Consider the following 15,150-nt stretch of genomic DNA (forward strand, 5'->3'; position numbering starts at 1 on the left):
GGAGTGGCCATTGATGGAAGGTAGAAATTCCGGGAGAAGCCCACCTGCTGTTGCATGAAGGGCCATACGTGTTTGAATAGTTCCCCTCTGCTTGCAGCTGTTCTGCGGGGGAGGGCAGTGGTAAGCGGTCCCTCCCTGGCCTGGGGGGTAAGGAGTGTGCACAAGCCACCAGGCCGGGGCAAAAACACTGGGCTCCATAAGCACTTTCTGGCTCTGCAAGGATGGGCGCACATGGTTTAAATTTGGAAAAAGGAGTGTGCCCGGTGTGAGCGCATGTTCTTAATTTCCTGAAAAGTGATACTGTGGTGTTACAATACAGGTCACTATAATGAGGATAAGGAAACACTCACCTGAACCTAAAAGGATACAGGTAGTTTCCTGGCCAATAATCCCGGTTATCTCGATTAGCTCCTACACGTTGCTCATAAGGAAGCTGGTCGAGTTCTTGGCCAATGGTCTCAAACTAAAGTAAGACCTTGCAATTGATGAAGCCCTCTAGCTACTAATATCTCCACGGCCAGAGGGATGAATCAATGGAAAGGGCACGGAGTTCAATATCGCCCAGCTGTATAAGGGGAAAACTCTATTCAGTGTCTGCTCAAGACTGATCAGAAATAATAACTCAACATTTGGAGAGAAACTAACCTGTTGGTGTCTTAGAGTAATGCAGAGAAGAATGTCGCTAGTGACTCCAGGAGTGGCTTGAAACCAGAAAGTCCAACAGGCAAGAACGATCAGGGAAAAGGAAGTTAGTAGGGAAGCTATTACCGGAACGAGGGGCGCACTAGGATCGGGCTGGAGCACCTCTGGGAAGCATCCATAAAGTCTGATGCACATCGGAGGAAGAAACAATTGGGGAAACTGTATTCGGCTGCGAGGAATTATATAGCAATTCAAATGTCTGTACTCCGTAAAAGAAGGTAATCACTGGGTCTGACACTGTTGAAGTCCAGCGTATTAGTGTAATTATACAAATAGAAGTGGCAGGGGAGTTGCTAGGTCTGGCAAAGACCTGGGGCTAAGCTGATGTCAGAACTGTTGAGACTGGGGGCTAGCTAGTCTCATGGCTGTAGCTCCTGAGATTCTATCCGAGGCTACAACCAAAAGATCAGGGGCTAGAGCCCCCTTAGCCCCCCCTAGCAACGCCCCTGAGAAGTGGCAATTTGCGTGGAAACAATAGTTCAATTCACTATTGTCAGTACTCAGCACTTGTGATGAGGGAAGGCAATGCCCCCCGGAGAATTGATGACGAGTGCGGGGAGGTATTGGTAATGTGGATTTCTGGAAGCGTCTGCGTGGGCTGAGAGGCAATCAAAAGGATCTGTAGATACCTGCCCGCTCAGAAAGCAGGCACGCTGAAAGGCAGGCGACTTTGAAGAAACCCGATACTTTGTACCAGGAAGTATCCGCAGCTTCGGAAACGGAAAAATACAACAATCGGAAGCAGCGAACGCCACCAGGCGCGTATCTAAATACGTTCCCTGTAAGACCACATGATAGCTGGAACGTGGTGACGTACTTCATGCACGGCGTCTCTGCTGCAAACGCTGTTTCCCAGGCAACCTGTCATACAGATGCCAGCTCGAATAGAAAGGCCTATCTGCCAATCTACATGCAAAGTTTCTCATTTACAATCCTTTCATCCCACTCAACATGGGCTTAATAGCAGAACCAGGGGAAGGCGCCACGGCAGGCATGACATCTGGTTATCATAGGCCGGCGGCAGAATTGCATTAGCATGTTTTCAAGGAGAACCAGTACTGCCACGTTAGATACATATGTATGTGAACAAATGCAATGACCACAGTGAACTTGTATCAGGGCATGGTAGCGTGATCACTCGCTGCTTTCAATCTTCACATGTCTGCCTCAAAGCTTTATCAAAATAAACTGTTCCACGTGTACGGCTGCCGGTTCACAAGATATTGAAGCATAGTTACCATGGAGATGATGCGCCTGATGGCAGCTGCCGCCATATCTTCTCCTTTGGGCTTCTCCACCAGGGTCATCCCCAGGTACTTCAAGTTAAACACCATCCCCTCCAGCAAGGTCTCCTTGGTGTCCGTCCAGTTTTCAGGAAGCTCTAAATAAAAACAAAACAAAACGTATAAAGGTGTAATCTCAACATGAGGGTCCAGTAGATGTCAAAGCATCACTCCTTAGGGTACAGATCCAAAAACATTTGACATGCAAACAAATGAATAAGGCCTTAGACTAACAGACAGATTATTGCATGTTTTTATTGGGCTCTGGTCCGGGTGTTTGATTAAATTACCGGGGGTGACATCAAGACTCAAATACAGAACGCACCCTTTCACTATCTTGCTATCTTTAGCACAGGAGGCAAACGTTCAATTCTTCGGCTTTCATTGGGGGAGTGGCAAGGTAGGGCTTTCTCTGTATTTCATGAAAGCCCTACAATACGGAACCATAAACGTGCTCGCTCCCATTCATGATATAGCTGTGATAGTAGACCTGTAGGAACCTGAAAGCAAAACAGTCCATAACAGGCCCACCGTCAACCATTAGAAACACATGCCATAATTACACGCATTTGCATAGGCTTTAGGTGTGATCTTTTCTTTATCCAGCTAAGGCATAGCAGCTTGCATGGCTCAGGCCAACCTAAACCAACAGAGAAATAATCCTGACGCATCCTGCTTTAAGCCATCTCCAGAGCTGGAAGCCATTTTCCACATCTAGTAGTTCTGAGGAAGAGGACTGCACTAGCTGCAAAGTGTGCCCTTCCCCGGGCACACAGGTGTGTTGCTGTTGGCTGGGCAAAGTATTTGCTAGCAGAATGCTGCAATTACAGACAAAACGTGCATGCATGCCACCAGAGAAGACAAAGTGCACAAAGCAATATGGACTTCAGAAAAAAAGCTGAACACAAAAATGATTACTACTGAACAGTATGAAACATTTATGTATCCCATGTATTTATTTGGGCAATATTGGTCTAAATTGTCATAGTACCTATGTACCGAAATCTATACAAATAAAAATGGAAATGTTCGGTTGTTCAAAATCTTCAATCTCTGAAAGTTCTTCACCGATTGCTGTAAAATGTTGACACAATGTTGCATTTGAATAGGCGTGTGTTTTTATATACCTACTATACATAGATGTCACACCTGTGACAGGTAAAAACAGACCTTTTCTGAAAAACAGCACCGTCTGTTGGGTGTAGAAGCAACACACGCTATACTAAATATTTTACGATTCCATTTCAATGTTTCTGTGGCTCAAATACGTGGTGAGGAAGCAGCAGAGAGACATGCGGCCAGACTTCAGGATGCACGGTTGCAAGCACGACGATCGCGTTCTGCAGCTTCAGACCTGCTTCGTTCTCAACAGAATGAACGCGACAGGCTAAGAGTGGCTGAAAGACGACAATGAGAAACAGCAGATCAGCATCACACATGACTCAGTGCTCAGCAATCACACGATTGCAATCACCTTGCATTCCGGTACAACCCAGCTGATGATTATAGTTTGAGCCGGCATGTTCTCATCGGCACCATGACTGAAGCGTGTCCTTATTGCAAGGCTCTGAAATTTAATGAACGAAAGGAATGTGTTGCGCCGCCGGGAAAATTAAACTGCCTCAACTTGGAGAACCGCCAGAGCCATTGTGAAATTTAACATATTAAAAACGTGCGCTTTCTCTTCTTTCTTTTCCATTTAACCAGACTGAGCCACAGCAACGCGTGGCCGGGGACAGCTTGTCTAATTCATGAGAAAGGATGCAGAGCAAGGTGCCGTGTTCAAAACCAACATGTAAGCTCCACCCTGCACACAGCATTGAAACACACAAGCAAACATGTTTTGCAGCCACCCAATTAAAACTATAATTGATGAGGCCTGCGAGGAAGATGTCCGGATTTCAGAGAGCATCCTGCAACGCTTCTCAAAATGGAAGAACTACATTCATGGAAAATGGAACATCTAAGTGCACAGAAAAATGTACTTTTAATGTGGCATGGGGGAGAAAGCAACTTGAATCAAGCATCAATCAGAATTGAATACTTGACATCTGTATTCTGCTCATGCCACCTCCCCCCAGAATGAAATGTGAAAACAGATCCCATGCTCTCACGGTGCTGAGCGGGTGGGGATAGTGCCCCAAAGATAACAACTGGCCTGCAACTTAGTCACTGAGTGGTCAACATAGAAATCCATCCAGTGCCGGTGTTTTATGGGTTGCATCCGAGTATGTTGGGTGTCAGATAACGAACTAATGGGGGTTCAGCAGATCTGTGTTGTCTAACCTGATCTCCAGGGCCAACATGAAGGCAGAAAAAGAAAATACCTGGAAAAACAAAAGTGAATCTGAAAATCGAACAGACTCAGGAACTGTCCAAGGAGGCAGAACAGAGGTCATAACCCTCCCCTCCACCAAGGACTTCAAAATACAAGGGATGCGTTACCATGGCCAGTCCCCCACCATAAATACTTTTCTGTTCTGTATTACCGGCATGGACACAAAAAATACCAGGCAGAGAAAACAAAGATGCTTTAAAAAATACAACATGGGATTCACTATTTTGTCCATAATTCTTTATCAGAACCTCGCAGAAAGTTCATTACTGCCTTAAAATATTCAACTTCAAATGCCCAATTAGGTGATAGTAAAATAGAATGTGTGTGAGGTCATTGTCCGAATGCAAATAAGGCAACTTTGTATTTTGTCGCAACGAGATGCCACACACTATTGTGTTATATGACATAGAAGCTCATTACAAGTGTGCCAGCCCGGAAAAATGCCAGAGCAAATGCTGGTAATACTTACACTGGTATTTTTACCAGACCGGCACACTCAGAGTTTGGCGGTAAGGGCTCTGACCCACCGCAGGCCTGACCTGTTGGTAGTTCGCCAAGCAACGGTAGAATCAGTGATAGCGGCAAACCCATTCCATGGAGTCCTGCACGACTTCATGGAACGGGAACGTATCGCTGTTGCCGGCACCTGTAACATTCCGGTAATACATGGATATCGGGTGCCGGTAACGGTAAGGCAGATTTGCCTTCATCCCGACGCAATTACCGGCGGGTTACCAGCAAACCCATAAGTAGCCCCATAGTGTCCGCTGGGACAAGCCTATCACTTTGAGATGGGAAAATAATTTGAATATAAAAGTGGAAGTGAGTTAAATGGAAAAATCAATAATTCAGCCATTACTCATACTATTATGATGTACGTGTTCTAAGTGATTTGTTTATCTATTGATATTAAAACTTGGAACCCTACTTATCAACACTTACCAGGTGTGTCTCTAATCAATGAATATATTTCACAAATTGAACAAATCCACCTATCTAATGCCAAAAGAGTGTGACAAATGCAAGATCAAGCGCAGTCTGTGAGGCTAGCAACTTTTTAAGTTATGATGTACGTGGCATCATTTTATTCACGCCAGAGAGCAAATTAGTAAAGTGGTAATATGTGTGGAATTCCTTGATTGTGCATCCCAAGTAGTTATGGAACATTTCGGGGGGGCATCTCAGGGGCAACGTGCTCGCCTTGGGAGAAAGACGATGCAGAGCAACACAGGTTCAATCCCCGAGTCTGTGGTAGATGTGTTTCTGGAAAAACAATTGATAATATAGATCCATGGTGCGTCTACAGTCCGATCCCCCACTCTTTGTCTGTGAGAAGACGTCTAGCGTGGAAGAATTATCATGGAGTTAAATGTACATCTCACTGTGTGCATACCTAGAAAATAATATAATTGAATTAATCCCTGGATGTACAACGAGTAGAATACTGTTAAAGCCAGGTTCTGCCAGACCAAAGGGAAAGGATGATAATTTGCTACCCATTCTCTTGCTGTTTAAAGATTCCCATTGAAAGTGTGAAAGGTTCACTTTAACACGATAATTAAATAGAAATATCACAGAAGGGAATCTAGCCTACATACATGATGAACATACTTTCCTTTCTACAAGACACCTACATACACGAAGTTCTAGTAGTCTGTTGCAAATGATTTTAAATGTTGTTGGAATTCTGATAGGTCTATTGAGTAAGGGGGTGGGGGGGTGGGATCTATTTTGAATGAGGAATAGCGAGAATTGGATAGACAAGGATACTTTAAACTAATTTGTTGTTTTTCACAAATGAAAGATTCCCCCTGGACTCTCATGCATTGAAACCCATAATGCATGCATGTTCAGGGTGAATTAAATGCACAGATATCTATGGTGATGGGTGCGCTACAAAGGATTCTATATCTTCAACTGTAGCATTGGAAACTGAAGTGATTAGCGTGTGGATTATTTTAAAAAATATTTATTTTGGCCTTAGACTCCCCTGCAATTATAACCGGTCTTTAAATTGATTACAAGTAGTTCAATTTGGTAAATAAATGAACCTCCTGTGCAAGCCTGTGTTCCTTGTCCCGAAAGAGGGAAGCCGTATGGAATCAATGTTATAAATTCATAAAATTAGCGGTCCCAGATTCATTAAAAAAAAATTGTGCGTGCCAGGTTTGGGGTAGGTGAAAAATTCCCCTGAATTAGATGTCACCCGATTAAAACATCCTACAAAATGTACCAAATTGTATTTTATATACAATTCTAAATGAACCATCCTATTATGAAGGTCGATCGGCACAGAATTTCTTGGATGAAAACGGGCTTGGGGTGGGTGCTTGCTGCAGTCCCAAGTGGCTTGGGATTTCTGGATGTGCCCCCTCACTGCGGCTTAGACCAGCCTCTTCTTGAATTGGAGAAAAACATTTGCATATGTGGGCAGGGCAACAAGCCCGTTCTGGCAGTAGCATGGGTGAATGGCACACCCCCATGTAAGAACACAGACCACTATGGTGGTGGTTGGTCCAATATAAAACACTTCTTGCTTAATGTCTGTACAAACAGTGCCAAGACTCTTCGGGGAAGGAGACTATTAAGCCCCACCAAGGGCCTGAAGATCTTGGTCTGTGAAGGTACCTGGAGGACAGGGTGGGTATGTGGGAGCACAGTTAAGCAGAGTGTTGCATCAACAAGCGTCCCTGTAGTGGATGCATTAGTCCACACTGTGTGCAATGGCAGATCAAGAGCCATAATGGAATATTCTGTAGGCATCATGAGATTGTTTTACTGGGGCATTGCTGGCTTATTTTGTAGAGGCAAGCACCTTGGAATGTGTTGTAAAATATTCATGTAAACTGGCAGTTACCCGTCATCTATTGGGTTTTTTCATGTGTTACCCGACATAAATGACTAATTTGTACAGCTTTCTACCTATTTATTCTCAAAAATTGCACTGCAAAATTCTCAATTTCAACATTTTCTTTTTTTTTAAACAAGTCTGGAATGCTCAGCATTCTGCACACTGGCCAGTGCCTTACAGCACCAAAAGTTACCCGTTTCCATGGCAATATCTTGCACAGGACTCACGAGTCCCCGTGTTCAGCCCACCTCACTCAGGTGGATAAAGACCAACCTACAAGCGCTCTAACTCACTCAAGAAAAGGGCAGGTTCACCTCGCCCCAAAGAAGAGCATGCAGCATTGTGTGGCATAGCTGGGTTCTGGGTGCAGTGACATGGAGAGAGGACTATGCCTCAGCCTTGAAGTTCAGAGATAGAAGAGGGCCCCTGATGTCAGCCATTAGATGCACGCAGCTTTCTCTGTGGTGCCTAAACCGATCTGCTGCAAACCTACAGGTCACCGGGTTTTCTAGAAGATAGTTCCATGAAGTCAGGAACCTGCACGTTTTAAGTGAACGCTCGGGTGTATGCCAAGACTGATGCAAACAGCAAAATCAGCACTCTCCATTACAGAGGGCACGATAGTCCTACTAAAGCGAATTATTGATCGTTCGTGCCCCTTTATCAAATTGAGGGCACTGAAGACTGTAGTAAAACCAGACTATCACAGATGCACGTGAAAATTTGTGTCCAAACTAAAACGCACCACAATTGACACTCCCTAAACCAAAGTTCACAGGAGTGCAAGATCTCTGCATAAACATCCCACAACTCAGACTTAGGTCAAGTACGGAACACTCCTAGCACACCTAAAGAGGTAATGGTGTGGAAACTGCAAAAAATCTACCTCGGTGGTTGTAGATCACTATGCCCCCCCCCCTGCTCTTAGATCTCGGCCTTTGTGCACTGTTACACTCCTAGATTACTCCTATCTTACTCCTATGGACACACTAACATAAGACACAAAGAAAACACATGAATAGATTCAACAATAGAAACACGTATTCATACATAGCAATGCATGATGCAAACACTACTATAATGCAAACCTTTAAATTGCACCTTTTATGCTTTTGGTGCTAATCTACCATGCAATGTAATAACTGTAAGCCTTACAGGCTTCTAATGCAGTCAATCTAATAGCAACTCCATTTCACACCATTCCTCTCCATTCCACACCACACTTCACACACTATCTCTAAGACAAACCCTGTCTGATTACCCCATCTATCATGTCAGCCAAAGCTCTGTGTGAGAGTCTGTTCTAATTCCCCATTCACGTGTCTTATTCAGCAAAACTCCCGTCTCCAGCTCACTCTGCCAGTCTGGTCACTCGAACTGCCGCTATGCCTCTGCCAAGCTCTCGAACTGTGCTCTCATCATAATGCTTCCCCAAGCTTCCGAACTCCCAAAGCCATTGGATTCTGCTGCACCAAACACACTTCTCCCTCAATGGCAACTTCATTTCATTCGCCTCTCGATCTCATGCCAACCAAACGTCTCTCTCCAAGTCATCTCCAACTACATCTAAAAACTCCAATCTCCTCACCTCTGGTTATACTATTCAATGACGTACACATATCCATGGTTACACTCGTTCTCTCTAAGCTAAAATGCCTCTCTTTCTGTCTGTCAGAATATCTAAATGTGAGCAGTGCCTAAATGTCTGTGATGCATGTCTTGTACTTTTCAATCACTGCGTGTTCTGGTCAATGTGACATTTTCTACATATCTTCTGTCTGCCTGCGGTACAAAACACCATCTCCTCATATTTCTCCATTCAAATCCCTCTCTCCTTGTCCATGTCTCTCCGTGCAAAAGCTCTTCCTCTCCATGGTGCTGCCTACCCCCACCTCTCTGTCTGCGAAGCACCAGCCCAGGGCTGATAAGGCCTCCCTTCTCCACTCGGACAAAGGTCATGTTATCTCTGTCTGCCAAGCAAACTGTTTACGCATACTTGTTCACTAACTCACAACAACTTCTCCATGGAACAAACAGCTTCTGAATGGCTTCAGAGCCAGCTAAATGCATTCTCTATAGTCAAATGTAGTGCTTACTCTCTCTCTCAAACCCAAGCGCTATCTAGAATGCCTCAATACATATTCTAAGTCAGAGGTCTTCAAATAAACTTTTTTTGTTTTTTTTTTTAAGATTGGAGGAAATGAGAAGGGGCAGCTCACATGGTCAGACTGGACCATAAAACGGTTTTAGGCACCAATGAAAAAATGGCCAGCAGTTGCAAATGGATATTCAGTCCTTTAGTCACAGACTGTCTGAATAGTACACAAAGGGTTGTTTTTTGTTCAAATGTAATCAAATGGTGATATTTAAAGAATATCTATTCAGCAGCAATGGCCAAAGCTACTAGCTGCATAGTGAAGTAACTCCTCAAACTGGCCCACATTGGCCAAAAAAGTGGCCCATTTTGACTGGCCTACACTAGCATTTTGCATTTTTGGTACGGTCATCGCCCTATTGCCCTACAGGCCAGTCCAAGCCTGCCGGCTCATCCATAATGGTTGAGGGGGGCGCCCACCGACTGGCCACCTCACCCATTATGGAGGATCCAAGGAGCCAGCCCAGTGAAACACTGAGCTCTCTCTCAGCTGCTTTTTCCAGCTGAGGGAGTGTTCCTGGGCTGTCTGAACTGTCAAAGGGAAACACTGTTTGCCTTTCACAGTTAATTTCCCCAGCCACACATGATCACTGAGCCCTGCAACGCTGGGGGTGTTTTGCTTCGCCAACCTTGCATAGCTCACTGGAAATGCAGGCTGGGGCACTGCATGTATGTATGTGCGAGGGGGTGCTCCTGCGCCTCCTCGCACATACGGGCAGAGCAACCTGGAGCGGGGCATTTTAGCAACCACGCCCAGTGCCCTGCAGAAGGTACGCTTATTGAGATTTATTTTTTATTTAAATGTGTATGCTTGTTTTATGGGACTGCGGTGGGAGCAGGATGGGCTGCAGCACTGGGATAGTGGTGGGAGTAGGGTGGGGAGAGCCCAGGGTCTGTACTGGGAGTAGGGTGCGGTGACGGCACGCAAATGTTCATAGCGATTTCTACATACTGTCCATCTGGCACTTTTGGGGGGGCCCGACCTGCCCAAACTTTGCTCAGGTGGGGCCCAGGCCAAAAATGTTTGAAGACCACTGTTCTAAGTGCACACGCAATGCATACGTGTCTCTACATGCATACATAAACATATCTCTACAAATATAATGTGTCTCTACATGGCACTTCAAATACAGCAGGCCTCATTCTATTGCAAATATATACAAAGTGACAGAATAATGTGGATAGTCTAATGTCACTACTAATCAGTATTAATCATGGATAACTAAACAGGATGCAATGATGGATAACTAATCCCTAAATGGGTAATGATTCCATAATGATAAAAAACCAGGCTTCTCCATACTATCTGGTTTCACATAGAGGCAAGGAAAGGTCTGGAAGCCGGCAATACTCCAGGACTAAAGCGTCGTAGGGAATTCTGATCAACAGCGCCGCAGACCATCCTTATACCTCGTTTAATGTGCAATCTCAGAGACAATGTCCGATTCCATGACTGCTTTGATCCTCACACCGGGAAATGCACTTTACTCTCCAGTGCCATCTCGAACAATCCAATTCCTTGGTCTCCCCGATACGTGATGATCAGGTTGCGTTGTTCTCACTGGCCTAAACACCCTAGAAACAGACCTGTAGACTTCTGGGGTCAAAGCCAGTGCAAAGGTACAGGCACATCAACGTCAAGGAAAAGGGATTAAGGTCTGTTAAAGGTCCGGAACGATGGGACAAGACGCCAACTCTCACAGCGGCTGAAGCCTTCTAAATGCAGACCACAGAACAAAGTAAGGGGAAGTGGCAACCAGATGGCAAGGCGCTGTACAGAATCCAATTTGCGGTACAATATTGGGGTAATTATAATACAATGGACAACAGTTGAGGAACTACAGTGACAGCCTTAAAATACAATAATGATTGAAGTATAAAGGTTTTCAGAGCAACACAAACAGTGGGATAAGATTGATTAGACCGTCGATAAAGAGGGAGAGCATTCCATTGGAAAGGGGCAGCAAAGACAAAGAACGAAAACGTGAGGATGCCCATGTTGGACAGGGTACAGTTAAAAGAAAATTGGACTGGGAGCAAAGAACACCGGAAGGAACATAGAAGTAGATGAGAGATACAGAGGAGCAAGGCCATGAAGGGACTTGAATACAAAACAAAGAAAATTGAATTTCAGCTGAGAATGAAATAGTAGTTAGCTAGAAACAGAATCATGAATAGAGCACAAGAGACGAATAGAAGAATTAAAGACAGACTTTAAAGGAGCCACGTGAGAAACAGTGAGACAAAAAAGTGTGCAGCAATAGAACAGTCGTGAGACAATTAGAGAAGAGAATAAAAGCTTAGTAACGCTAAAGGTTAGGAGAGACCCAACTTTCCGAATGTTAAAAAGAGGGAATCGACAAGACTGATGTGATAAAGATGTGATAGGCAAAAGAAAATCTGGGTCAAGGTGAAGGCCAAGATTACGAGGAGTAAGACAAATAGGAATATGAGAGGGTGAAAACAGAACAAAGGTTGGAGGAACAGGTTATGGGAATGCTGTAAAAAAGGATTTTTGGTTTGTGACGGATTAATAAGAAGAAAGTGATCAGACATCCAGGTTTTAATGGCAGAGAGACAGGCTGAAAGATTCATGTGAATAGTAGATGTAAAGAAAGAAAAAAGATAGAAAGAGTTGGGTGTCATCAGCACAGACATGATGAGACAACCTGAAAGAAGAGATATTAGCCATTGGAGAGGAATAAAGAGAAAAGAGAAATTGACCAAGAACAGACCCCGGTGGCACCCCATGCAAGAGAGGAAGGGGACTGGAGCAAGTACCGGCCCAATAAACCGAGTAAGACAGAAACCAAGCTAATACAGAACCAGAAAACCCTAAACAAGAAAGCCTGGAGGAGTAGTGAGTGGTCTACCGCGTCGAAAGCAGCAGATAGACCCAGACGTATGAGAATAGAGGAGTGTTTAGAGTAGCGAGCGGAGAGCAAAGAGTCACAGAGAGAAGGGCCATTTCATCAGAGTGAAAAATCACATTTGAGGCAGATGTCTCAGGCAGGTAGACCACATAGGTCAGTGTGATGCAGCAGAATCATATCACACTGCCTACCTTTATGTTTTATGATGACATTGATGTGCATTTTGAAATTATTTCAGTTGAGCTGCTTGGGCCTTGGCGTTCCGACAGCAGCATTTCAGGGGATAGATTGCATTTTTCTTTTTTTTTTAAGTGATCCTAGGTGCTAATTCTCTGCAGAGGATTTGGAAAGTGTGGTCTCAGTGTGATGGACCTCAGGCCTCACCACACTGCCTGCCATTACGTTCTACGAGGAGCAAAGCGACATTGCGTATCCTTTGAGTTTAACCTGCAGGGTCTCTCCAAATGCAGCTTGAATGCCGTGATATTTGGGACTCTTTAGGAACTTTTCAAAGCAGCATTACTGGAATTGTGTGAACTAGCAGCTTTTGTGGAATTTAAACTGGGAATGGTAAAGTGGAAGCCTACTCGGTATCTCAAGCTCACTGGGAATGTTATGCCATGGTTTGACATAATCTGGTGAGTTATATAGCGCTTCATGGCCGAGTCCTCAAGTGTCTAAGCACTATAATAATCAGGGTCACTTATTACCACAACTTGTGGTATTCAACCTGTTGACCTGGGGTGGGTGATGGATTTGAAGGGCCGAGTCTGCCAGCCGGGGTATCAAAACCATGATCCATGCCACTGTATACTCCCAAGGCAAGCATGCTGCACTTGAGCTAGCTTCCTGCCTGGCATGACCTTAGAGTGAGGGAGCCTGGGAGCGCGACAGTGAGAGGGAGGAGAGAGAGGAGAGGGACCAGCGAGAGAAGAGAGACCAGAAAGAGGAAATAGACCAGAAAGAGGAGATAGACCAGAGAGACCAGGGAGAGGAGGCAGGACGGGTTGGGGGATGAGGTAGACGAGAGAGACAAGAGAAGAGGCGAGGGGAGAGAGAAAGATGGAAGAATGGGGAGCCAAGGTATACCAGTTGCCCCCAACCTCCACATATCAAGGATGGAAAGTCAAGACAGGAGCTGGTGACAGTTCTGGGAACGCAATGCAGGATAATCCCAACCTGCCTCCAGTCTCAGCCACCGTTGAGAGTCTCAGATCCTGTAGGCAAGGGTTTCCATGTACAAGGAGCATCATCCCAAGAAAACGAGGACCAATTGTCCCATCTCTGGTCCAAGAACAAGATGAGATCACAGCAACGTATGGTGCTGCAGTAACTCTACTGTTGAAAAGAATCCCACTCGTGCTAAGGGGTGCGGCCGAAGGAGTCAAAGAACAGCGAAATACCCTTGCGAAGGAACATACTCCATGTATGGAACCTGCCTCGCTTATCCTGGGTCAACTTCGCAAGCCGCACGAACAGTACAAAATGGCTTAACCTACAGCGGCTGTCTGTTGCGGGTTGAATGTGTAGCTATATATTCACTCTCTCTCACACTCCCTGGTTCTCTCATTTCTGGACATGTGCAACTCTAGATCCGTGACTCCGGGCAAAGGACACGCACTCCGACAGGTTTCCTAGCCCTTCACTACTCCTGGTGCTGCTCACACCATAAAGACCTCAGGGCAGTTCATAGGTGGACCCCACAGACCATCCTGTGGCTTGGCGTTCTGGGTCCCCGACTGCCATTTTCTGCTTCAGCTGTTCGGCTGCCGCGTCCCCTCACCTTGGGGCGTTCTTCAGTTGCGTGCCCTCATACACTTGCATGCAATTCAATTTCAGAGAACTGTAGTCCCATATTTCTTTTTCTGCCTCTTGTGCTTTAGCTTCAGGTGACAATATGCTTGGCACACAAATAAACTAAAAGGAGAGAGTAGGAACAGATTGTGAAGAATCAGAATAGAGTTTAAGATTGTGTTAAAGACCAACTTTAGGCGCTGAAGAGGGGATCACCCCATCACAGTGCATCCCAAAAGGTCGCATTTTGACAGCCCCATTTCACCGCATATATATGTATGTGGGTGGGTAAAGTTAATAATAAGTGTGGAGAGGACTGGCAGGGCTGCGGGGGTCTCCCCCCGCATATACATGCAGTGAAATGAGGGGCGGGGGGAAATGATATTTTGAAATGCGCAGTGATCACAAAGATCCCTGAAGAGTAAGAAGAGTAGAAACTTGTCAGATAAGGGTTAGCACTGTGCCCGTTCAATGCAGACTGATGTTAGGGCAACAGTGGAGAGTATTGGATCGCCCATCTAGAGTACTCGCTGCGAGGAGAAGTCTGTCCTCCTGTTGCACTGTGTACGCGCAATGTTGCCTAGAAATACATTTCCTTTTCCTGTGCGCAGCGGGCAGCTAACTTCTTCCCACTAACCAAACACCTTCTTAACCAACAGTGAACAGCTGAGTCACTCCAGAAACAGACAAAAGGCAAACACTCCTAGTGTACGCACTGTACTGTAGGTCCCGCAGGTCCCAGTAGTGTCCATCGCCTCCGCTTGAATTCCAGGGCTGAAGAGGGAATAGTTGATACATCAAGAGCTTGAGGAGACTGGCGATGACAGCCGTGAGACGTGAGAGGATGGACGTGAAAGAGGGTGCTGCGTGGGCTCACTGACCCCCCCTCCCCCCGCCACCCAGAGTAAGTGCAAGGGAATGAGTGGCACTATGTCCAAGCGTGTAAGGTAGCTGTTGTATCCGCCTCACGTCGCGCGCAACACGATGACATGAGGCGTAATAAAGGGCCCGCCCGCCGGAAGACAGCAGAGCGGAGCATGAATCCTACGCAGCATGATGTGTCTGTTTAAGCTTCCGCAAAGCACCCACGCTAAAACCCTGGCGCGGCCTGCCAACAGCGCATTGCCCGCCAGTGCTCCCGGTGCAGTCAACAT

General features: G+C 45.6%; 1 protein-coding gene across 2 annotated transcripts in view; it reads right to left on the bottom strand.

Annotated features, from left to right (window-relative positions):
- LOC138453030 (low density lipoprotein receptor adapter protein 1-like) overlaps nt 1-15,150 on the bottom strand; it is a 311,945-nt gene that overhangs the window by 159,547 nt on the left and 137,248 nt on the right. For both annotated transcript variants that reach the window (XM_069605454.1, XM_069605453.1), the window contains exon 2: nt 1,941-2,083. In XM_069605454.1, the coding sequence (XP_069461555.1) occupies nt 1,941-2,083 (143 nt within the window). The remainder of the gene's footprint in view (nt 1-1,940; nt 2,084-15,150) is intronic.

The sequence above is a fragment of the Ambystoma mexicanum genome, chromosome 4p (assembly GCF_040938575.1).
Source record: "Ambystoma mexicanum isolate Mex_15411 chromosome 4p, UKY_AmexF1_1, whole genome shotgun sequence".
NCBI classification, from domain to species: Eukaryota; Metazoa; Chordata; class Amphibia; order Caudata; family Ambystomatidae; genus Ambystoma; species Ambystoma mexicanum.